General features: G+C 44.6%; 1 protein-coding gene across 1 annotated transcript in view; it reads right to left on the bottom strand.

The window, feature by feature from the left end:
* Positions 1-23,817, bottom strand: part of kcnh5b (potassium voltage-gated channel, subfamily H (eag-related), member 5b) — a 98,830-nt gene extending 75,013 nt beyond the window's left edge. The window contains exons 1-5 of the mRNA XM_014190142.3: positions 23,621-23,817; positions 22,216-22,339; positions 2,802-2,908; positions 2,508-2,657; positions 88-224 (exon numbers count right to left, since the gene is read on the bottom strand). Of these exons, the coding sequence (XP_014045617.1) occupies positions 88-224; positions 2,508-2,657; positions 2,802-2,908; positions 22,216-22,339; positions 23,621-23,693 (591 nt within the window). The 5' untranslated portion in view covers positions 23,694-23,817. The remainder of the gene's footprint in view (positions 1-87; positions 225-2,507; positions 2,658-2,801; positions 2,909-22,215; positions 22,340-23,620) is intronic.
* Positions 23,818-24,142: the final 325 nt, after the last annotated feature.

Below are 24,142 nucleotides of genomic sequence, written 5' to 3'. Positions count from 1 at the left end.
CGTGATCAGGATGATGGTCTGTCTAACTCCCTACACCACAACCCTAACCTGGTTTACTCCCAGCTCTACATGTGACACAGCACTTACCTCTGCCAGACGGGATTGCTTGGGTTGGCTGACCTCATGGCTGCTCATAGGAGTGAGCTGCTGTGGTGTGGTGTGGTGGCTGGTGTTGCGGTTATTATGTGTCAGTGCCCGTGTCAGCCGTGCAAACTTGGTCCATCCTGCAAACATAAAAAAACATTGACACATTTAGCACAGCTTGGCCATATGGAAAGGGTACATAAATGATATTCACTTTGAGAAACACTGAAAGCATACGTTATTAACCATACGTTAATACATGACTTTATCTAAAGATGACTTTATCTTGTTGTAAAACCAGCAGCTATGGATTCAAAGTCACAGTGATGATGTAGGCACTAGGCATGCACAGCAAAGGTCTGGGTCCTCTGTAGCTCATTTGGTAGAACATGGCACTTGCAACGGCAGGATAGTGGGTTTGAATATGGGGACCCAGTATGCACGCATGACTGTAAGTTGCTTTGGATAAAAGTGTCTGCTAAATGGCATATATTATAACTACAGCTCCACTCTCATGTCGGCTGTATAAACCATAATAATGTGAAGACTGTACAGGATGAAATATAAGATCACTCAAACCCTTTCAGGTGCCATTACCACAGAGCGAAACAGGGATTTGAAATAGCCCTCAACTCCAGGGTCTCTAACCTCATATACTCTTTCACTTCCTTTCAAAAGTAAGTTAATTCAGCTATTTTTCCCAAAGGGCAGCAGGGTGAAAGGAGACCAGTGGCAGAGACCCACACAGGCCACAGCGGCAGCCTACTCACAACGGCACTGCAACAGATACAACTGACCTCCCCTTGGATGAAGAGAGTGTTAGGAGTTGTGTAACTCATTGTATGCCATCAGGGCAAAGCATCACTCCACACTGACCATGTAAAGAGCCCCCAATCTTTACTGTAATAGCCCGAAAGAGCCTTGTAAAACAGGCTAATGTGTATTCTGCTAGCCCTCGAGAAAACAAAAAGAAAACAACCCGACCAGAACAACTTAATACAATGTGGCGAAGTTAAAAATAGCAAGAACTAAATCCAAGCATCACCCCCGAACAAACTGCATATGATGATCAAATCATTTCTGCTGAAATACAGTCAGAGTACCCCCTCGAATCCTTTAGCAGCAGTGGCTGCTGAATTGTTGCCACCAATGCAAAAAACATGAGATAGTCGTTGGCTCAATGACTGGAAGTCTATGGGAACAGCTAGCATGTCATTGCACTAACACTAGTAGCAATGCAACCCCCCGCCAACCCTACCCTTGCCACCACTACTGAACAAAAAATCCTAGGGGAAACACTGACAGTGAATACTTAACACTTTTGAATTCAAAGCGTAGACGAATACGTGTGGAAAGGCTAATCAGTCTAGTTGGAGTCTCTCCTCCTCAGCTGATGTGAATGGGTGTTGAGCTGTGGGAGCAGCTTGAGCTATAGCATGAGGAGGTTGTGTTTCTATAGTGTGAGCATTCAGCTTCCATACCCTTCAGACCCATCCATGTCTGCCATCCCATAACACTGAACACTGCGACAGTCCACACTACAGCTCTGCTCTGGGTCCACTCCTAATCAGTGACCCCTTGACAAGGTCTGGACACACAGCAGTCATTCTATGGTAAGGTCATCACAAGCAATTAGAGGACAGATGCTAATAAGCTCCTGATAAAATACAAAATATAAATGGATTAGAGTAAGGTTAAGGGAACCACGGGCACTGTATGCGGTGCTCATTTCACCCCAGAGGATTTCAATGGTTTCATGTTAGTAGTTTACATATCTTGAACTTTTAATATTTAAATTGTAAATTGAGACGGTATGATTTTATTTGTAAACTGTATGAATGGAATGTATACATGTAATTTGACTCGTATTTGTTTTTTGTTTTTTACAAAAGATGAAAGTCCCTTGACTTGACTAAAAACAACAACAGAAGTTGCATGTCCTGTAAAATGTTCAACAAAACGTAATCTTTTGACAATATCCCTGACTGTCATGGTATTGTTTCTGGTCAACCTGCTCCCAACATTAACAGCATGTAAAGCCCATAATAATCATAATGTGTTGATCATCATGTGTTAGTCATCTTCCAATCCCATGAGCTTGGTTTTCCCAGCAGTAAGTCTCTGACGAGGCATGGTGATGGGGAGTCTGTGCCGCGGGGGAGAGTGGTCCCTCAGGGGTACAGCATTCTTCTTGTCAAAGGGCAAACACACCCGCTTAACACTGCTAAGAACAGAACCCAGGGCAAAGTCCTGACAACGTGCATCACTCATCTAGGAGGAGAGGGTAAAAACACCCACATCTTCTGTAGGTTCTGCCCACAACAATCACAAGACCTTTTTATTTCCAGTAATTCATAGACTGGCTCTTCATAACAAGCAAACAGCCACAGTTCAGCATGATCGAGAGCCACAGAGAGACTTACCCGAAGTGGACTCGTCCTTACCCTTTGTGGACTCGTCCTCGATGGGCTGCTTGAAGACAGTGATGTCTTTGAAGGTGCACAGGAAGAGAACCACTTTGTCATTCTCATTCCTGATGGGGGCCACCTGCATATAGAACCACACTGGCGCCCCTGCAGACAGAATGGATTCTTTACAATGTAGTAGTAACAGTTGTTTTTCTCATAAGGTGCATTTTGTTTACATTTTCTTTTTTATACAATAGAATAGAATATGCAGTACATATACAATGTGAACAATTAAATGTGAACACTCACTGTTCTTCCTGTATAGCAGGACCTCAAAGCAGTTGGACTCATAATTATCAAATGTCTCTCTGACTTTGTCTATTGTCTTCTTGTCCGTCAGCTCTCCATACATAAAACTGGAAGAAAAGTGATTAGTAATTTGATCCTAACCACAGGTCTATATGCCAGATGTCATAAGGCATCAATTATGACAGTTATTAATCAATTAATGATCTAACTCATAAAAGCTCTACTCCTCTTCATAGGCACTGAATGTTCTACCTTATACTGGTGTGGGACCAGTTAAGAAAATGGCTGTGCATTTGGCACACCTGCTCCTGTGGTTCCTGAGCTTACCACCAACCACTAGTCTACCCTTCCCTGATCAAGGCTGAGATTAGGTAGCCTGAGGTTAAAGGGTAGGGGGCATTAGTTTTTACTCACCAGAGTAACATCAAAGTGTGGTCAAACACTTAGTAACTTATTTGTAGTCATGATCTGGTTACCTATAACTACAAACATAGTTATGTTTAGCATTTTTACATATTTCTTAACTTATTTCCAAGATATCTTCTGAACTATCCACAATGCACTATTTCTCAAAGTCATATGGAGAACCGGTGCTACTTAGCTAGTTCCAGCAGGCGAACGTTAGCTACTGGCCATGCTAGCATGTAACTGGAATGTGTCATAAAAAAAGTTTTTAAAAAGTATTTTCATACAAGACAAATGAAATATGTCCTCAAACTGTATACTTCTCAACCATGTGTGGCTCAGTTGGTAGAGCATGGTGTTTGCAACGCCAGCATGGTGTGTGCAACGCCAGGGTTGTGGGTTCGATTCCCACAGGGGGCAAGTACAAAAAATTAAAAAAAGACAACAACAAAAAAATGTATGAAAAGTATGCATTCACTGCTGTATGTTGCTCTGGATAAGAGCGTCTGCTAAATGACTAAAATGTAAAAAAAAAAATGTAAATAAAGGCACACAGGTGTCATTTCTAATGCCACATACAAGAAGCGTGGTGTGTCATCCTCTTATATATTTGCCCTAGTTACTTTGGATTTGATATGTTGTTTTGTCTTCTCGTATTGTCACGTTCGTTATAATAATAATGGTCGGACCAAGGGGCAGCATGAGTAGCATTCCACATAATTTATTAGAAAGTGAAACTTTAGAAAAATACAAAACAAATAAAGAATAAACTAACCGTGACTACAATGAAACTACACATAAACAATATCCCATAACCCACAAGTGAAAAACAAGCTACTTAAGTATGATCCCCAATTAGAGACAACGATTACCGGCTGCCTCTAATTGGGAATCATACACAATCACCAACATAGAAAAACAAACCTAGAACCCCACATAGAAATAATAAACTAGACTAGCCCCCCAGTCACGCCCTGACCTACTCTACCATAGAAAATAACAGCTTTCTATGGTCAGGACGTGACAGTACCCCCCCCCCCCAAGGGTGTGGACTCGGACCGCAAAACCTGAAACAAAAAGGGAGGGTTGGGGGGGTGTCTAGTATCGGTGGCGGCTCTGGTGCAGGACGAAGAACCCTCTCATCCTGCGGATCCGCCAGCATCGGAGGCAGCTCTGGTGCGGGCCGAAGAACCCGCTCATCCTGCGGATCCAGCCCTGGACCCAGACTGGACGCTGTGCCTAGACTGGGCATCGACGCAGGGGAAGGCTCCGGCCATGGAATGGGACTGGACGCTGTGCCTGGACTGGGCACCAACGCAGAAGAAGACTCTGGCCTTGAAGCTGGACTGGACGCTGTGCCTGGACTGGGCACCAACGCAGAAAAAAGCTCCAGCCATGGAGCTGGAGGTTCCGGGCCGTGGGCCGTCTCAGGAGGCTCTGGGCCGTGGGCCGTCTCAGGAGGTTCTGGACTGTGAAACGTCGCCGGAAGCTCTGGACTGGGAACTGTCGCCGGAAGCTCTGGACTGGGAACTGTCGCCGGAAGCTCTGGACTGTGAAGGCGCACTTGAGGCCTGGTGCATGGAGCCGGGACAGGTAGCCCCAGACTGGTGACACGCACCTCGGGGCGATTGTGGGGAGCAGGCACAGGATGCACTGGGCTGTGGAGGCGCACTGGAGACCTGGTGCGTAAAACCGGTGCAGGATATACTGGACCGTGGAGGCGCACTGGAGGTCTGGAGCCTAGAGCTGGCACAACCCGTCCTGGCTGGATGCTCACTTTCGCACGGCAAGTGCAAGGAGCTGGCACCGAGCTGTGAATGCGCACTAGAGACACAGTGCGTATCACCGCATAACATGGTGCCTGAACGGTCACACGCTCCTTAAAGCGAGTGCGGGGAGTTGGCTCTGGTCTGAAACCTGGCTCTGCCAACCACCCCGTGTGCCCCCCCAAAAAAATGTTCTTGGGGTTTCTGTGGCCTTCCTCCACGACTTTGTCACTGTCCCCTCCTTCGCTGCTTCCGCCTGCTTCCATGGCAGGCTCTTATCACCTGCCACTATTTCGTCCCAGGCCCAGAATATTCTCTCCCTAAGCTCCTCCACAGACCAGGATGCCATTATCTCCCTGGCACGCTGCTTGGTCCTTTGTAGATGGGATATTCTGTCACGTTCATTATAATAATAATGGTCGGACCAAGGCGCAGCGTGAGTAGCGTTCCACAAAATGTATTAGAAAGTGAAACTTTAGAAAAATACAAAACAAATAAAGAATAAACGAACCGTGACTACAATGAAACTACACATAAACAATATCCTATAACCCACAAGTGAAAAACAAGCTACTTAAGTATGATCCCCAATTAGAGACAACGATTACCAGCTGCCTCTAATTGGGAATCATACACAATCACCAACATAGAAAAACAAACGAACCCCACATAGAAATAATAAACTAGACTAGCCCCCCAGTCACGCCCTGACCTACTCTACCATAGAAAATAACAGCTTTCTATGGTCAGAACGTGACACGTATGTCACATTTATACTTCTCACCTCACGTTATGACCAGGCAGTTATTGTGAAACAGCTGTCAATACTAACAATTGATTAGAATAAAAGCTGAGGAAGAGGAAGATGATGTGATCATTGGGTGAGTAGTGGCGTGCATATTGTAAATTGTGAACACAACTGTGTTTGCCCTACAGCATCTGTAAAAATGTCTGCCGTTCTAATAAGGTCTGACATATTTTATTCACTCTCAGGGAGCCCGAAGCTTCAGCCAGTCTGGACAAGGAAATACTTGTTTTGTGTTCCAGTCCCAACTGATGAAGCTTTTCCAAGTCTGTGTTGGGTGTGGAGATTCCAGGGACTACGTCAACAGCCAGACGAGCAGCGCTCAACATCACGCAGATCTGCAGTTCGCGAAATCATGTAAGGGAATGATCCAGCCAGCCTATGATTGGGAGGGTGCCAGCAGGCAATCTGCTCCTTTTTGCTGCCATTTTGGTGTCAAGTTGTATGCCGACCAATGTCCTCCGAATGCTTTGCATGATGGGAGTGGCCACCATTCATCGCAGCACATTCTTCTGTCATCAGCATAGCCACCTTGAGCCAGCAGTCTTCAAGACATGGGATGTCGAGCAGAGTGGCACCAGCGAAATCCTCAAAGAAATGGGTGGGGATCTGTTCTTGGCAGCATATGGAGTGATAGTCCCGGAGTGATAGTCTGGCCACTCTGCAAAGTTTGGGACATTCACTGCTGTTGAAAAGAGAATCAACAAGATCCTGAACATATAAATTGTTAAAACCTCTTAGGGCACGGATCCCGCTATCTGGATCAAAATCGACATCATCCGGTAAAGCTGGAGCTCACCATATTCAAATTATAAAATTGTAATATTAAACATTCATGAATATACAAGTGTCTTACATCATTTAAAAGCTTAACTTCTTGTTAATCCAACCGCGTTGTCAGATTTCAAAAAGGCTTTATGGCGAAAGCATACCATGCGATTATCTGAGGACAGCGCCCCACATCAAAATACGTTTTCAAATCAGCACAGGCGTCACAAAATCCCAAATAGCAATAAAATAAATCACTTACCTTTGAAGATCTTCCTCTGTTTGCAATCCCAAGGGTCCCAGCTACACAATGAATGGCCATTCTGTTCGATAAAGTCCTTCTTTATATCCCAAAAATGTCTGTTTAGTTGGTGCGCTTGATTCAGTAATCCACTCGTTCAACATGCATACAAACGAATCCAAAAAGTTACCAGTAAAGTTCATCCAAACAAGTCAAACGATGTTTGTAATTAATCCTCAGGTACTCTAATATCTAAATAAATGATCAAATTTAAGACAGAGAATAGTATGTTCAATAGGGAAGATAAATAACGAAGAGCGCGCACCTCATTGACACACGCAACAAGACTACTTTTCTAATGAGAGACACCTTGGGGAAAAACTACAACTTCTTGTTCGTTTTTCAAAAAACAAGCCTGAAACCCTTTCTAAAGACTGTTGACATCTAGTGGAAGCCATAGGAACTGCAATATGGGAGCTATTTATTTGTATATCCCATAGACTAGCATTGAAATGGCCTGTGACCTCAAAAAGAAATTCTGGATGGATTTCCCTCGGGTTTTTGCCTGCCATATCAGTTATGTTATACTCACAGACATTATTTTAACAGTTTTAGAAAGTGCAGAGTGTTTTCTATCCAATGCTACCAATTATATGCATATCCTAGCTTCTGGGCCTGAGTAACAGACAGTTTACTTTGGGCACGTCATTCATCCGAACTTCCGAACACTGCCCCCTAGCCCTAAGAGGTTTTAATCTAATACATTTACAGTGCATTCGGAAAGTATTCAGACCCCTTGACTTTTTCCACATTTTACTACGTTACAGCCTTATTCTAAAATGGATTCAATAAAAAAAATCCTCATCAATCTACACACAATACCCCATAATGGCACAGCGAAAACAGGTTTTTAGACACATTTGCAAATGTATTAAAAATAAAAAACAGAAATACCTTATTCACATAAATATTCAAACCTTTTGCTATGAGACTCAAAATTGAGCTAAGGTGCATCCTGTTTCAATTGATCTTCCTTGAGATGTTTCTACAACTTGATTGGAGTCCACTTGTGGTAAATTCAATTGATTAGACATAATTTTGAAAGGCACAAACCCGTCTATATAAGGGCCCACAGTTGACAGTGCATGTCAGAGCAAAAACCAAGCCAAACCAAGTGGAAGGAATTGTCCTTAGAGTGCAGAGACAGGATTGTGTCAAGGCACAGATCTGGGGAAGGGTATATCTGCAGCATTGAAGGTCCCCAAGAACATAGTGGCCTCCATCCTTCTTAAATGGAAGAAGTTTGGAACCACCAAGACTCTTCCTAGAGCTGGCCGCCCTGCCAAACTGAGCAATTGGTGGAGAAGGGCCTTGGTCAGTGAGATGACCAAGAACCCAATGGTCACTTTGAAAGAGCTCCAGATTTCCTCTGTGGAGATGGGAGAACCTTCCAGAAGGACAACCATCTCTGCAGCACTCCACCAATCAGGCCTTTATGGTAGAGTGGCCAGACGGAAACCACTCCTCAGTAAAATGCACGACAGCCCGCTGGAGTTCGCAAAAAGGTACCTATAGACTCTCAGACCATGAGAAACAAGATTCTCTGGTCTGATGAAAGCAAGACTGAACTCTTTGGCCTGAACGCCAAGCGTCACGTCAGGAGGAAACCTGGCACCATCCCTACGGTGAAGCATGGGCATGGCAGCATCATGCTGTGAGGTTGTTTTTCAGAGTCAGGGACTAGGAGATTAGTCAGGATCAAGGGAAAGATGAACGGAGCAAAGTATAGAGAGATCCTTGATGAAACCTGCTCCAGAGTGCTCAGGGCCTCAGACTGAAGAAAAGGTTCACCTTCCAACAGGACAACGACCCTAAGCACCCAGCCAAGACAACGCAGGAGTGGCTTCGGGACAAGTCATAGTTTCCTTTGTATCATGATAAAGGTGTAGTACTGAAACTATCGAGGTTACCTAGCCAGCTACACTTTCAAACAAAGTCAACAACGCAGCCACTGCTAGCTAGCCTACTTCACCAGCCAGCAGTACTGTATCATTTTCATCATTTTAGTCAATAAGATTTTTGCAACGTAAGCTTAACTTTCTGAACATTCGAGACGGGTAGTCCACTTGTCATTCCAATCTCCTTTGCATTAGCGTAGCCTCTTCTGTAGCCTGTCAACTATGTGTCTGTCTATCCCTGTTCTCTCCCCTCTGCACAGGCCATACAAACGCTTCACACCGCGTGGCCGCTGCCACTCTAACCTGGTGGTCCAAGCACACGACCCACGTGGAGTTCCAGGTCTCCGGCAGCCTCTGGAACTGCCAGTCTGCTGCCCACAAGGCAGAGTTCATCTCAGCCTATGCTACCCTCCAGTCCCTCGACTTCTTGGCGCTGACGGAAACATGGATTACCACAGATAACACTGCTACTCCTACTGCTCTCTCCTCGTCTGACCACGTGTTCTCGCATACCCCGAGAGCGTCTGGCCAGCGGGGTGGTGGCACTGGAATCCTCATCTCTCCCAAGTGGACATTCTCTCTTTCTCCCCTGACCCATCTGTCTATCTCCTCCTTTGAATTCCATGCTGTCACAGTTACCAGCCCATTCAAGCTTAACATCCTTATCATTCATCGCCCTCCAGGTTCCCTTGGAGAGTTCATCAATGAGCTTGACGCCTTGATAAGTTCCTTTCCTGAGGATGGCTCACCTCTCACAGTTCTGGGTGACTTTAACCTGTTATGGATTTGGGGCAGTATTTTCACGGCCGGATAAAAAACATACCAGATTTAATCTGATTATTACTCCTGCCCAGAAACTAGAATATGCATATAATTATTAGCTTTGGATAGAAAACACTCCAAAGTTTCTAAAACTGTTTGAATGGTGTCTGTGAGTATAACAGAACTCATTTGGCAGGCCAAAACCTGAGACGATTCTGTACAGGAAGTACCCTGTCTGACCATTTCTTGGCCTTCTTGATCATCTCTATCCAAAACAAGGGATCTCTGCTGTTACGTGACACTTCCTACGGCTCCCATAGGCTCTCAGAAGGCGGCAAAAAGCTGAATCGTGGCTTTGCAGGCCCTGGCTGAAAAACATTAGCGCATTTGGATAGTGGTCGGTCAGAGTACTATGAGACTGAGGCGCGTGCACGAGTCGACTCCATGTTTTTATTCTTTCGTCTTTGAACGTAAACAATGACTCCCGGTCGGAATATTATCACTTTTTTACGAGAAAAATAGCATAAACATTTATTTTAAACAGCGGTTGACATGCTTCGAAGTACGGTAATGGAATATTTAGAATTTTTTGTCACGAAACGCGTCGGGCGCGTAACCCTTCGTCACCCTTGGATAGTGTCTTGAACGCACGAACAAAATGCCGCTATTTGGATATAACTATGGATTATTTTGAACCAAACCAACATTTGTTATTGAAGTAGAAGTCCTGGGAGTGCATTCTGACGAAGAACAGGAAAGGTAATCAAACTTTTATAATAGTAAATCGGAGTTTGGTGAGGGTCAAACTTGGTGGGTGTCAAAATAGCTAGCCGTGATGGCGTGCTATCTACTCAGAATATTGCAAAATGTGCTTTCACCGAAAAGCTATTTTAAAATCGGACATAGCGAGTGCATAAAGGAGTTCTGTATCTATAATTCTTAAAATAATCGTTATGTTTTTTGTGAACGTTTATCGTGAGTAATTTAGTAAATTCACCGGAAGTGTTCGGTGGGAATGCTAGTTCTGAACGTCACATGCTAATGTAAAAAGCTGTTTTTTGATATAAATATGAACTTGATTGAACAAAACATGCATGTATTGTATAACATAATGTCCTAGGTGTGTCATCTGATGAAGATCATCAAAGGTTAGTGCTGCATTTAGCTGTGGTTTTGTTTTTTGTGACATTAAATGCTAGCTTGAAAAATGGGTGTCTGATTATTTCTGGCTGGGTACTCTGCTGACATAATCTAATGTTTTGCTTTCGCTGTAAAGCCTTTTTGAAATCGGACAGTGTGGTTAGATAAAGGAGAGTCTTGTCTTTAAAATGGTGTAAAATAGTCATATGTTTGAAAAATTGAAGTTTTTGTATTTTTGAGGAATTTGTAATTCGCGCCACGCCTATCATTGGATATTGGAGCAGGTGTTCCGCTAGCGGAACGTCTAGATGTAAGAGGTTTTAACCTCCCCACGTCTACCTTTGACTCATTCCTCTCTGCCTCCTTCTTTCCACTCCTCTCCTCTTTTGACCTCACCCTCTCACCTTCCCCCCCTACTCACAAGGCAGGCAATACGCTTGACCTCATCTTTACTAGATGCTGTTCTTCCACTAATCTCATTGCAACTCCCCTCCAAGTCTCCGACCACTACCTTGTATCCTTTTCCCTCTCGCTCTCCTCCAACACTTCTCACTCTGCCCCTACTCGGATGGTATTGCGCCGTCGCAACCTTCGCTCTCTCTCTCTCCCGCTACTCTCTCCTCTTCCATCCTATCATCTCTTCCCTCTGCTCAAACCTTCTCCAACCTATCTCCTGATTCTGCCTCCTCAACCCTCCTCTCCTCCCTTTCTGCATCCTTTGACTCTCTATGTCCCCTATCCTCCAGGCTGGCTCGGTCCTCCCCTCCTGCTCCGTGGCTCGACGACTCATTGCGAGCTCACAGAACAGGGCTCCGGGCAGCCGAGCGGAAATGGAGGAAAACTCGCCTCCCTGCGGACCTGGCATCCTTTCACTCCCTCCTCTCTACATTTTCCTCTTCTGTTTCTGCTGCTAAAGCCACATTCTACCACTCTAAATTCCAAGCATCTGCCTCTAACCCTAGGAAGCTCTTTGCCACCTTCTCCTCCCTCCTGAATCCCCCCCCTCTCTGCGGATGACTTCGTCAACCATTTTGAAAAGAAGGTTGACGACATCCGCTCCTCGTTTGTTAAGTCAAACGACACCGCTGGTCCACTTTCTACCACTGGTCCTGCTCACATTGCCCTACCCTATGCTTTGACCTCTTTCTCCCCTCTCTCTCCAGATGAAATATTGCGACTTGTGACGGCCGGCCGCCCAACAACCTGCCCGCTTGACCCTATCCCCTCCTCTCTACTCCAGACAATTTCCGGAGACCTTCTCCCTTATCTCACCTCGTTCATCAACTCATCCTTGACCACTGGATATGTCCCTTCCGTCCTCAAGAGAGCGAGAGTTGCACCCCTTCTCAAAAAACCTACACTCGATCCCTTCGATGTCAACAACTACAGACCAGTTTCCCTTCTTTCTTTTCTCTCCAAAACTCTTGAGCGTGCCATCCTTGGCCAGCTCTCTTGCTATCTCTCTCAGAATGACCTTCTTGATCCAAATCAGTCAGGTTTCAAGACTGGTCATTTAACTGAGACCGCTCTTCTCTGTGTCACGGAGGCTCTCCGCACTGCTAAAGCTAACTCTCTCTGCTCTCATCCTTTTAGACCTATCTGCTGCCTTTGATACTGTGAACCACCAGATCCTCCTCTCCACCCTCTCCGCACCACGTGCTCTCACCACTGGTGTCCCCCAGGGCTCTGTTCTAGGCCCTCTCCTATTCTCGCTATACACCAAGTCACTTGGCTCTGTCATATCCTCACATGGTTTCTCCTATCATTGCTACGCAGACGACACACAATTCATCTTCTCCTTTCCCCCTTCTGATAACCAGGTGGCGAAATCGCATCTCTGCATGTCTGGCAGACATATCAGTGTGGATGACGGATCACCACCTCAAGCTGAACCTTGGCAAGACGGAGCTGCTTTTCCTCCCGGGGAAGGACTGCCCGTTCCATGATCTCGCCATCACGGTTGACAACTCCATTGTGTCCTCCTCCCAGAGTGCTAAGAACCTTGGCGTGACCCTGGACAACACCCTGTCGTTCTCCACTAACATCAAGGCGGTGACCCGATCCTGTAGGTTCATGCTCTACAACATTCGCAGAGTACGACCCTGCCTCACACAGGAAGCGACGCAGGTCCTAATCCAGGCACTTGTCATCCAGAACGCCGCAGCCCGTCTGGTGTTCAAACTTCCCAAGTTCTCTCACGTCACCCCGCTCCTCCGCACACTCCACTGGCTTCCAGTTGAAGCTCGCATCCGCTACAAGACCAGGGTACTTGCCTACGGAGCCGTGAGGGGAATGGCACCTCCGTACCTTCAGGCTCTGATCAGTCCCTACACCCAAACGAGGGCACTGCGCTCATCCACCTCTGGCCTGCTGCCCCCCCTACCTCTGAGGAAGCACAGTTCCCGCTCAGCCCAGTCAAAACTGTTCGCTGCTCTGGCACCCCTATGGTGGAACAAGCTCCCTCACGACGTCAGGACAGCGGAGTCAATCACCACCTTCCGGAGACACCTGAAACCCCACCTCTTTAAGGAATACCTAGGATAGGATAAAGTAATCCTTCTATTGTAAAGTGGTTGTTCCACTGGATATCATAAGGTGAATGCACCAATTTGTAAGTCGCTCTGGATAAGAGCGTCTGCTAAATTACTTAAATGTAAATGTAAGTCTCTGAATACCCAAGAAGACTCGAGGCTGTTATCAATGCCAACGGTGGTTCATCAAAGTACTGAGTACTTATGTAAATGTCATATTTCAGTGTTTTTAATTTGTAATACATTTGTAAACATTTCTAAACCTGTTTTTGCTTTGTCATTATAGGGTATTATGTGTAGTTAAATGAGGGGGAAAAAACAATGTAATCCATTTTACAATAAGGCTGTAACGTAACAAAATGTGGAAAAAGTCAAGGGGTCTGAATACTTTCTGAATGTTATCTATTGTTATACTGTAAAATCATGCAACAATTTGTCACATTGATGTGTCAAATCTGATTTGCTTAATTGCATTGAAGTGTATTTCTTTTTTTGTTTGTATGTAAGAGCAATGAGGTGAAGAGCGCCACGTGGTGTGAACTGGAGGGGTTGAAGAGGACTAAGCTGAGCTGGTGGTTGGAACCCTCATCTCTGACCCAAACAGATAGATCGTTAAATGGATCTGGGAGAACATGCCAGGTACAAAGCATCGCATTGATATTTGGCTAAATGTAAGAAATATTTAACTTTGTGTCATTATACTGTATAAGTGGGTATAACTATTCTACTCATCCATGTGAACATTTGTATTACCCGTTTTCTAATGTGATTAGCTTTACACAAGAAAATTGACACCACTCGAGAGGGTGTGCTTATGTTGGGCAGTGGCGGAACGCCACTATCAACCACACCTACTGGTCATATGACTCCTGAAGAAAGCAGGGAAATTATTGTGCCAAAATGGAAACGTTACACTGTACCACATACAGAACCAGCATACCAACCTACTGATGCCACTCACGCCTTTGTGTCATCATACACCACTGCAAGCAGAGGAACGGACAAAGGAGTGGCTGGAACTAAGTCAGTGTACATATCCTACATGTAGTACATGTATTTTTACAGAACAGCCAATCTTACAATATAATAGTTCATTCTGTTTTTAAATCAAATTCCAGACTCTGGGACCTCAATAGATTTGGAGAAGATTCTACATGGGGCCTTGATCCTGAAGGACATCTCGCAACTATCCCCTGACTACCAGACATCAGGGCTAGAGGAGTACCACTCTCTGATGCTGCACTTCCTGTCGAAGCGCTACCTTCTCCCACAAGGGAATGCATGCAGTATTGATAAAGCAATACTACTGAATCTGTCATTATTACAGTCAAGTGTATCAAAACCCTTTCCATTGTTTGTGTCTCTCAATTGGAAGCCAACTCATCAAATGCTTCCTGTGCTTCTTTTTTTTATTGCAGCCTTTTAAAAAAAATGTTACCTTTATTTAACTAGGCAAGTCAGTTAAGAACAAATTCTTATTTACAATGACAGCTTGGGAACAGTACCTTGTTCAGGGGCAGAACGACAGATTTTACCTTGTCAGCTCGGGGATTCGATCTTGCAACTTTTCGGTTACTAGTCCAATGCTGTAACCACTAGTCTACCTGCCGCCCCAGCCTTACATTACAATGAGAACACTGGACGGATGCAGGCAGTAAGAAAACACAACCTGCTGAGGTATTCCCTCTCCTTCCCAAAGGCCAAGAATTTTGGATACACACTTAGGCCAATGAAGACCAAAACCACCTAAGTCAAATTATCTAAATGTTGAAATGCCTGTTTATTATTTGTGTCTTTACAGACTACGCTGCCAAAATAGTGAAAGCTGTGGTTTGTCCCCCCCTACTCCCGGAAGACAGGTCAGACACCAGGATCCTGGAATCACCTCCACCACTCTGTAGCCAGTTTCAGCATCCCATGAAGGACCAGGCAATGAGGGATTACATAATGTATAGTGTAGGGCTTTTTTTTTACTTTCGGGTGGCTCTCCTCGTGTCTCAGCTTCTCCAGTCTGCTCTGGAATGACTTGAGACAGTACTCATGCAGCAAGTATTGTTGTTATCTCATTGGTAAAATACGGTGTCATAATATTTGTATTTATTATGGATCCCCATCTTCCTGGGGTCCAGCAAAATTAAGGCAGTTTATACAATTTTAAAAACATTACAATACATTCACAGATTTCACAACACACTATGTGCCCTCAGGCCCATACTCCACCACTACCACATATCTACAGTACTAAATCCATGTGTATAGTACATATGCTATCGTGTGTATGCATGTGTCTGTGCCTATGTTTGTGTTGCTTCAAAGTCCCCTCTGTTCCATAAGGTGTTTTTTTAAATCTAATTGTACTGCTTGCATCAGTCACTTGATGTGGAGTTGATTCAAGGTCTAAATGTTTGAGTAACTTCGGAATAATTTTTTCTGTCTTTCTCCCTGTCTCTTTCTCTAGGAACCTGATTACCACCTCAGTCCAACATCAGCCTTCTAATGTCACACTGACATCAACACACCTGCATCTAGCCCTAAGCTGATTTCTGCTGCGCCACTCGGGAGCCCCAAGTGGGGGGCACTTGAAGCCTGTGTAGGGCATGTTCTCCTCATTTCGTGAACCTATTACTTATCCCATTGACTGCACATGCTGGAAGTGGCACAAGGTTGTACCGCCCCAGATAGCTCCAATTCCAGCTGATCAACTGCCTGTGTCTGAACTTTCTAAAAATTAAGGGAAAAAGTTTATTACTATTGGTAGGGGGAGTGGTGTAACATTATTTGATTGCATTCGATTGAGGATTTTATTTATAGATTAGCTAACTTGAGTATGGACTCGGTGTCAGCATCCTGGGTGTGGTCCTGCCGGTAGGTATTATAGGCCGTGCGCAGCACATTGACATCCACGTAGATTGTGGGGAAGCCAGAATGTTGCATTATACCACCCACTAGTACTTAGTTAGGAAATAAGTGATATTATAGGATGTATTCTCAGTAGCAAACTAGCAAGCCATATTACCAATCAACATTCCCTACACGTGGCGTCGCATCGCGCACTACAAGTTCAGCACCAGCAAGCTTCCATGCTTCAGGGTCAAATCGAAATGGGAAAGTGATCCCTGGCTCAGCTGCCTGCTCTGCCACCACCTCATCGTCATCAGATTCTCCAAAATGGTCAGGCCCAGGGAAACAGAGTTCCTGCTATGCTCAGAGTCGCTGCTTTTGTCGGACATCTTGACATTTCATATCTGATGGAAGTTTCCTCTGCAGGGATATGCTAGCTGGCAAGACTAGTTAGCTGGCTAAAATAGCTAGCTAGACTTATCACACCAGAAGTGCCTCCCTCTCATTGGCTCTCTCTTTGTTTTGTAGCCAACTCAGCCTACAGTCCTTGCCATGATGGGCCACAGCCGTCAATATGTAAGTCTCCACTCTATCTTCCCTTTTTTTTATTTTTTTTTATCTGTTGGCGGGTTTTGTTTTAGTTATGTTCTGTGGGTTACTGCCTGTGCTCGCTGGTCTTCATTTTTATAATGTTAACTGGCTGGCTAGTTTGCTGGCTAAGATAACGTTAACTGCATATACAGTTCTATAGAGGAGCGTCAAATTAACACATCCAGGCCAGATGTCAACCACAATAACAATACACAAGGATTCCCTCTCTTCACTGGCCAGAGAACAAAGGAAGATGGAGGGCCACTCACAGCAAGCTCACAGCAGAAGTCGGCCTTCTCATCTTTTGCTCATCTCACACCTCTAGCAAAGATGTTTATAACTAACCCAAGAAAGACCACAGCTTGTCGTGTCCATTAGGAAAAAATTGGTCATAGTGGGCAAAACAAGCAAGGAGGGGGGCAGAGCCAAGCACGAGCTAGCGAGATCCTATTGGCACGTTCTAGCATGTATTTGCATATTTCCGTAGGGAACACCTACTCTGAAGTGCGCGTGTGCAATAACTAAATTCGCCCTTGTACTCCTTCTAGACAAGCAATTTTTGGAAACTTTGGCAAAGAGTAAAAATTCTACAAAACGTAGTCCACTCTGTTCATAACAGATTATACTTTTGCGAACAGAAAACTGTATTGAGATCAAATGTTTCATCGATGAGAACATTTGCAGAATGTCAGCCGAAATCCATATCGTTCCATCTTCTCCCACTGCCGACCACTAGGCTTCTTCTCACCACCATATTTAGTAGTGAGTGGAAATGCCAAGCGGATGCTTCACATTTATACATCTGCTGAAATATCTGTCTCACTGTTCTATCTGTGCCTCTAGTCTTCATCAAAGCTTCTACTATCAGCAACAAGGGTGGCAGGTTTGAACTAAAGGGCACTCCAACTTTTGCTGGAGACATGGACAGAGCAGGATTCTGATGAAGAGCTACGATGATGATGACTCAGCCAAGGGACTTCTCCATTAAAGGACAATACACTGCGACAAAATTGCCTCAACCTCTCTTATTTCCTCAAGCAAACAGCGTAAACGGACTAAAAATGACATGGTTAAATGTGTTGAGATCTGTGGGTACAGTTATTATTACCAAAAATGTATCCACAAAAAGGATACTGTTTGATATCTGTGCGATCACAATCTTCACACAGGCAGTGGAAGATGTTATGAGAGTGTACAAAGTACCCTCCATTTATGTGAACAATACAGTGCATTTGGAAAGTATTCAGACCCCTTGAAATTTTCCACATTTTGTTATGTTACAGCCTTATTCTAAAATCGATTCAATTGTTTTTTTCCCCCTCATATATCTACACACAATACCCAATAATGGCAAAGCAAAACCAGGTTTTTAGAAGTCCGAATCCTTCCGGGATGCTATGTATGTGAACAATTGCCCTGGCCTAAGTTAATCAAATAGCCGACCAATCAGCCTGTTCCCAAACCTTAGTAAACTTGTTTTTTAAATTGTGTTTGACCAGACACAATGCTATTTCACAGTAAACAAATTGACAACAGAATTTCAGCATGCTTATAGGGAAGGACATTCATTATGCACGGCACAAACACAAATGACTGATTGGCTGAGAGAAATTGATGATAAAAAGATTGTGGGAGCTGTTTTGTTAGACTTCAGTGCGGCTTTTGACATGATCAATCATAGTCTGCTGCTGGAAAAACGTATGTGTTATGGCTTTACATCCCCTTGCTATATTGTGGATAAAGAGTTACCTGTCTAACAGAACATCACTACTTGTTTTTGTAAGAAGTACTGACATGCCGAATGCACCGAGCTGTCTGTTTAAACTTCTAGCAAACAGCTCGGACATCCATGCATACCCCACAATGGAAGCCTCTCCAACATAATCCAACGTAATTAATTTTGTGATTAAGATCTTGTCTCATTGCTGCAACTCCCCAACTGGCTCGGGACAGGTGAAGGTCAAGTCATGTGTCCTCCAAAACATGACCCGCCAAGACGCACTTCTTAACACCCGCTGCCTTAACCGGGAAGCCAGCTGCACCAATGTGTCGGAGGAAACACCATTCCACTGAGGACCGAAGTCAGCCTGCTGGCTCCCGGGCTGCCACAAGGAGTCGCAGGAGCGCGATGAGCCAAATATAATGTGGCATTGTTTAAAGTGAGTAGTGATACATTTATTACATCCACCTTTTAGTTATTACATCCACCTTTTAGTTATTAAAGTGGCTAGATTTGAGTCAGTGTGTTGGCAGCAGCCACTCAATGTTAGTGATGGCTGTTTAACAGTCTGATGGCCTTGAGATAGAAGCAATTTTTTAGTTTCTCGGTCCCAGCATTGATGCACCTGTACTGACATCGCCTTCTGGATGACAGCGGGATGAACAGGTTGTGGCTCGGGTGGTTGTTGTCCTTGATGATCTATTTGGCCTTCCTGTGACATCGGGTGGTGTAGGTGTCCTGGAGGGCAGGCAGTTTTCCCCCGGTGATGCGTTGTGCAGACCTCACTACCCTATGGAGAGCCTTGCGGTTGTGGACGGAGCAGTTGCCGTCCCAGGCGGTGATACAGCCCGACAGGATTCTCTCGATTGTGCATTTGTAAAAGTATGTTAGAGTTTTTGGTGACAAGCTGAATTTCTTCAGCCTCCTGAGGCTTCTCAGGAGTGGACCATTTCAGTTTGTTCGTGATGTGTTCGCCGAGGAACTTAAAACTTTCCACCTTTTCCACTACTGTCCCGTCGATGTGGATAGGAGGGGGGTGCCCTCTGCTGTTTCCTGAAGTCCACGATCATTTTCTTTGTTTTGTTGACGTTGACTGTGAGATTATTAACCTGACACCACACGCCGAGGGCCCTCACTTCCTCCCTGTAGGCCGTCTTGTTGTTGATGGTAATCAAGCCTACCACTGTAGTGTCATCTGCAAAGTTGATGATTGAGTTGGATGCGTGCATGGCCACGCAGTCGTGGGTGAACAGGGAGTACAGAAGAGGGCTGAGAACGCACCCTTGTGGAGCCCCAATGTTGAGGATCAGTGGGGTAGAGATGTTGTTTCCTACCCTCACCACCTGGGGGCAGCCCGCCAGAAAGTCCAGGACCCAGTTGCACAGGGCGGGGTCGAGACCCAGAGTCTCGAGCTTAATGACGAGTTTGGAGGGTACTATGATGTTAAATGCTGAGCTGTAATCAATGAACAGCATTCTTACATGGGTATTCCTCTTGTCCAGATGGGTTAGGGCAGTGTGATTGCGTCGTCTGTGGACCTATTGGGGCGGTAAGCAAATTGGAGTGGGTCTAGGATGTCAGGTAGGGTGGAGGTGATATGATCCTTGACTAGTCTCTCAAAGCACTTCATGATGACGGCGATAGTCGTTTAGCTCAGTTACCTTATCTTTCTTGGGAACAGGAACAATGACGGGCCTCTTGAAGCATGTGGGAACAGCAGACTGGGATAGGGATTGATTGAATATGTCCGTAAACACACCAGCCAGCTGGATTTGCGCATGCTTTGAGGACGCGGCCAGGGATGCCGTCTGGGCTGGCAGCCTTGCGAGGGTTAACACGTTTAAATGTTTTACTCACATTGGCTGCAGTGAAGGAGAGCCCGCAGGTTTTGGTAACGGGCCGTGTCAGTGGCACTGTATTGTCCTCAAAGCGAGCAAAGAAGTTGTTAAGTTTGTCTGGGAGCAAGACGTCGGTGTCCGCGATGGGGCTGGTTTTCTTTTTGTAAACCGTGATTGACTGTAGACCCTGTCACATGTCTCGTGTCTGAGCCGTTGAATTGTGACTCTACACTGACGCTTAGCTTGTTTGATTGCCTTGCGGAGGGAATAGCTACACCGTTTGTATTCGGTCATGTTTCCGGTCGCCTTGCCATGTTTAAAAGCAGTGGTTCGAGCTTTCAGTTTTGCGCGAAGGCTGCCATCAATCCACAGTTTCTGGTTGGGGAAGGTTTTAATAGTCACCGTGGGTACATCACTACTGATGCACTTGCAAACAAAGATATATTTGTTTTGTAAAGCTATCTACTGTCTCCAAGAATGCATTGCCTGTCATTTTGAGAACTTAATTGCCTATAAGTTGATCGTAGTTATAATTGTAACTATTCTATAGTTTCATGCTGATTTATAGCCCCATTAATCATCTAATAGTAATAAGCGTACACACTCCCTTACAATTCTCTGATAACTGGTTAGCTGTGGTTATGTATTTCAAAAACATTGGTTTTACTTTAATGTAGCTGTGAGCTAGGTGTTGATAGCAACTGGCTGACTCATGAAGTGCTAATGTAATGTTAGCAGGCTGGTAGGGATAAGATTAGAAAGCTAGTAGGGCTAATGTTAGCAGGCTGGTAGGGATAACGTTAGAAGGCTAGTAGGGCTAATGTTAGCAGGCTGGTAGGGATAACGTTAGAAGGCTAGTAGGGCTAATGTTAGCAGGCTGGTAGGGATAACGTTAGCAGGCTAGTTGGCTAGCAATTTTACAAGCTGACTTGTATTTGCTTGTAAGTTGGCTGTAGTCAGTAGTCATGAGTGCAAACAAAGTTATTTATGTTGGAGTTTACATTATAGGGAATAGGCTGGACCTCAATATTACATCACACCACAGAAATGTTTTTTCCATCCTGATTTCGTCATTCTTCATCATTTGGATCAGTTTTATGTAATAAACTAGAAGGGGGAAAAAAAAGTAGCAATTGATGCAAATTCTTTTTTTTATTATTATAAAAACTTTTACCCCCTTTTTCAATCTTGTCTTATTGCTACAACTCCCTAACAGGCTCGGAGGTGAAGATCAAGTCATGCGTCCTCTGAAACATGACCCGCCAAACCGCGCATCTTAACACCTGCCGCTTAACCCGGAAGCCAGCCGGACCAATGTGTCGGAGGAAACACTTTTCAACTGACAACCATAGTCAGCCTGCAGGCGCCCGGCCCGCCACAAGGAGTTGCTAGAGCGCGATGAGCCAAATAAATGACCAAACCCGTATGATGCTGGGCCAATTGTGCACTGCCCTATGGGACTCCCGATCACAGCCGGTTGTGACACAGCCCGGGAATGACACCGGGTCTGTAGCACTGTGAAGCAGTGCCTTAGACCACTGCGCCACTCGGGAGGCCCTTTGATGCGTATTCTAATGAAAATCCAGATGTTACATGTGGTACATTTATGCTACCTACCCTTTAAGGCCAATGCTCCTCCACTCCCATAGAATCACATGTTAAGGACGGCTTTAGCCCCTTAGCCCTGGTCGAAGGCCAGGAAAACCTCAAGCGAAGCTTTTGGAGTTGTATTTTAAAGATGGCCTCACCTTGGGCGGACTGACTGGTTCCCCTTTGCAACAGTCATTTGCTCCATTTGAAACTCTTTCTATAAGCAGCAGGCAGTACATGGACTCATTCAGTACTAGTGGAACGCCAGATTCAGTGAGTCTCTTGCAATGTGATGTTCAGACAGCTCAGGCGATAAACAGACTTACTTCACTTTAATAAAGGCACTTTTCAAAGCATTCTACAGTGGTTTAGTGGTCATCTATAACAGCAGATACAGTACACATACGAAGGGGCATAATAAAATGATTACTATATTACCATACAACAACCATGCTTACCTGCAAGTGCTGCTCTTTTGCATAACCTCAGCCCTATGGAACCCAGAGAGCTTGCAGAATCCGTCATTACTGTAGACTACAGGCCACTCCACGATCTGGGCGTTCCCCAGGAGGAAGCTGGTCTCTGTGAGGAAAGGTCGAAGTAAAAAGGTGTGTGGTGAGGGGGAGGGCTTTGGTGTAAAATGTCTGCAAACACTCAGATGGTCTGTCACAACCCATTGGCGATGCGTGATGAGAGTGAGCCCACACAATGAAGCCTAACACAGTCATGACGTGTCCATCAAATGTCTCGTTCTTTTGTGGTCCATATAATTATGACACTACACGCAATAGCTTGTTCTATGTCCACAACAACAACCATAAGTTAATCAGAGAGGGAGAGTTTACAGCACATATGCCTTAACTCTGCTGCCAAGTCCACACCAGCCTCTGCATTAGGGATTCTATGCCTCCGCTGCTGCAGTTTTACTGGCTTTTCGCTGATAGACAAGAGAGTGATTCATTTCTCAGGTTGTTGATAGCACAATATGGATCATCACATTTCTGTATGCAGAAACTTGGAGAGAAATAACAATTTATAGACGGAACTACGCATGCAAGGACTGATCATCCATGATTTCATAATTATAGTTTTAACCATGTTTTGAGGCTACATTTACTTTGTAAATGTTTGTTTACATATAATTTGTTTAGAAACATTGAAGTAAACAAGCTTATATTTTGGGTTCTGATGGGGTACAACAGTTGAACTAAGCTCATGCGGCATTTATAAGTTATATTCTTCAAGAATCAATGGGTACATATCATTAATTTATAAATTCAAAAATGTATGTAGAAATTGCAGATTGCCCCTTTAAGTAATGACATAAATGTTTTACTGCATCCTGCATGCTGATTCTTTTTACTGCAAATGTATAAAGCCTATAGCCTAACACTTTGCCAAGAAGTGATATACACACACTACAAACAGACAAATAAATATAAGAGAGTAGTCTAAAGATTTCTAAATGGATTGCAAATTAAGCTATTGCTATCTATTTTTGATATAGCCTACAAATTAACTTACAAATAATCACTAAAAGAATATACATAATATCTGAAATTAAATATATTTTATATTGACCTTAATGAAATATAATTTCCGTGCAACATCACTGGCAGTATATCCAATTCAGCAGCCCATGCACTACCATGATGAACACCAAACCGCCTTGGCATGACGCCATCGAATAAACTTTGTAAACAAACTACCAGATAATTTTAACAATAAAGACAAGTCATATAAAAAACTATGATTAGACTATGAATAAACTATAATTATATTTTGAACAAAAAAAGGAAGACAATCATCCAAACTATTTAAAGCTGTCTGTTATGGAAACCCACGAACAGGTACATTGCTTACCACTTGAGCGCCGGACAATGTTTTCCAAAAAAGTATTCTGCGGTGCCACAAGCCCTCTCTTTCCCCCGGGCATCCTGGGGCCAGGCGGTGGTTGTGAGGGTGGTGGGCGGTTTTGATGCTGCTTATCGGAGGACGGCAGTGTGGGTGGGTATTAGCCGGTGGGATGGAGAAGCTCATTGTAACACTGCGCTTCAGCTGCTGAGAGCGCACTGTGGCACAGACGCGCGCCTCCGAAGCGCTGCATTCTGCAGGCTCCCGGGGTGTGATAACGCATGCGTATCACCACACACAACACGCTCCTTAATACAGGCGTCGGGGGATCTCTGCGGTGTACATCTAGGTTTCCCAGTATGCAGGGGGAAACGGTTTACACACTTGCTTTTTGGCGAACTATTTTCACTGACGCACTGACACTTTTTCAAACAATTACCGCAACATATCCACAAAACAATGTGCCTCCACGTCGAGAACGTTAAGTCAGGAAGAAATTCTTATTTACAATGACAGCCTACCCCGGCCAAC

This window comes from Salmo salar, chromosome 01, assembly GCF_965601325.2.
Source record: "Salmo salar chromosome 01, fSalSal1, whole genome shotgun sequence".
Taxonomy (NCBI): Eukaryota; Metazoa; Chordata; class Actinopteri; order Salmoniformes; family Salmonidae; genus Salmo; species Salmo salar.
The sequence above is the reverse complement of the archived record's forward strand: the minus strand, read 5'-3'. Positions and strand labels throughout refer to the sequence as shown.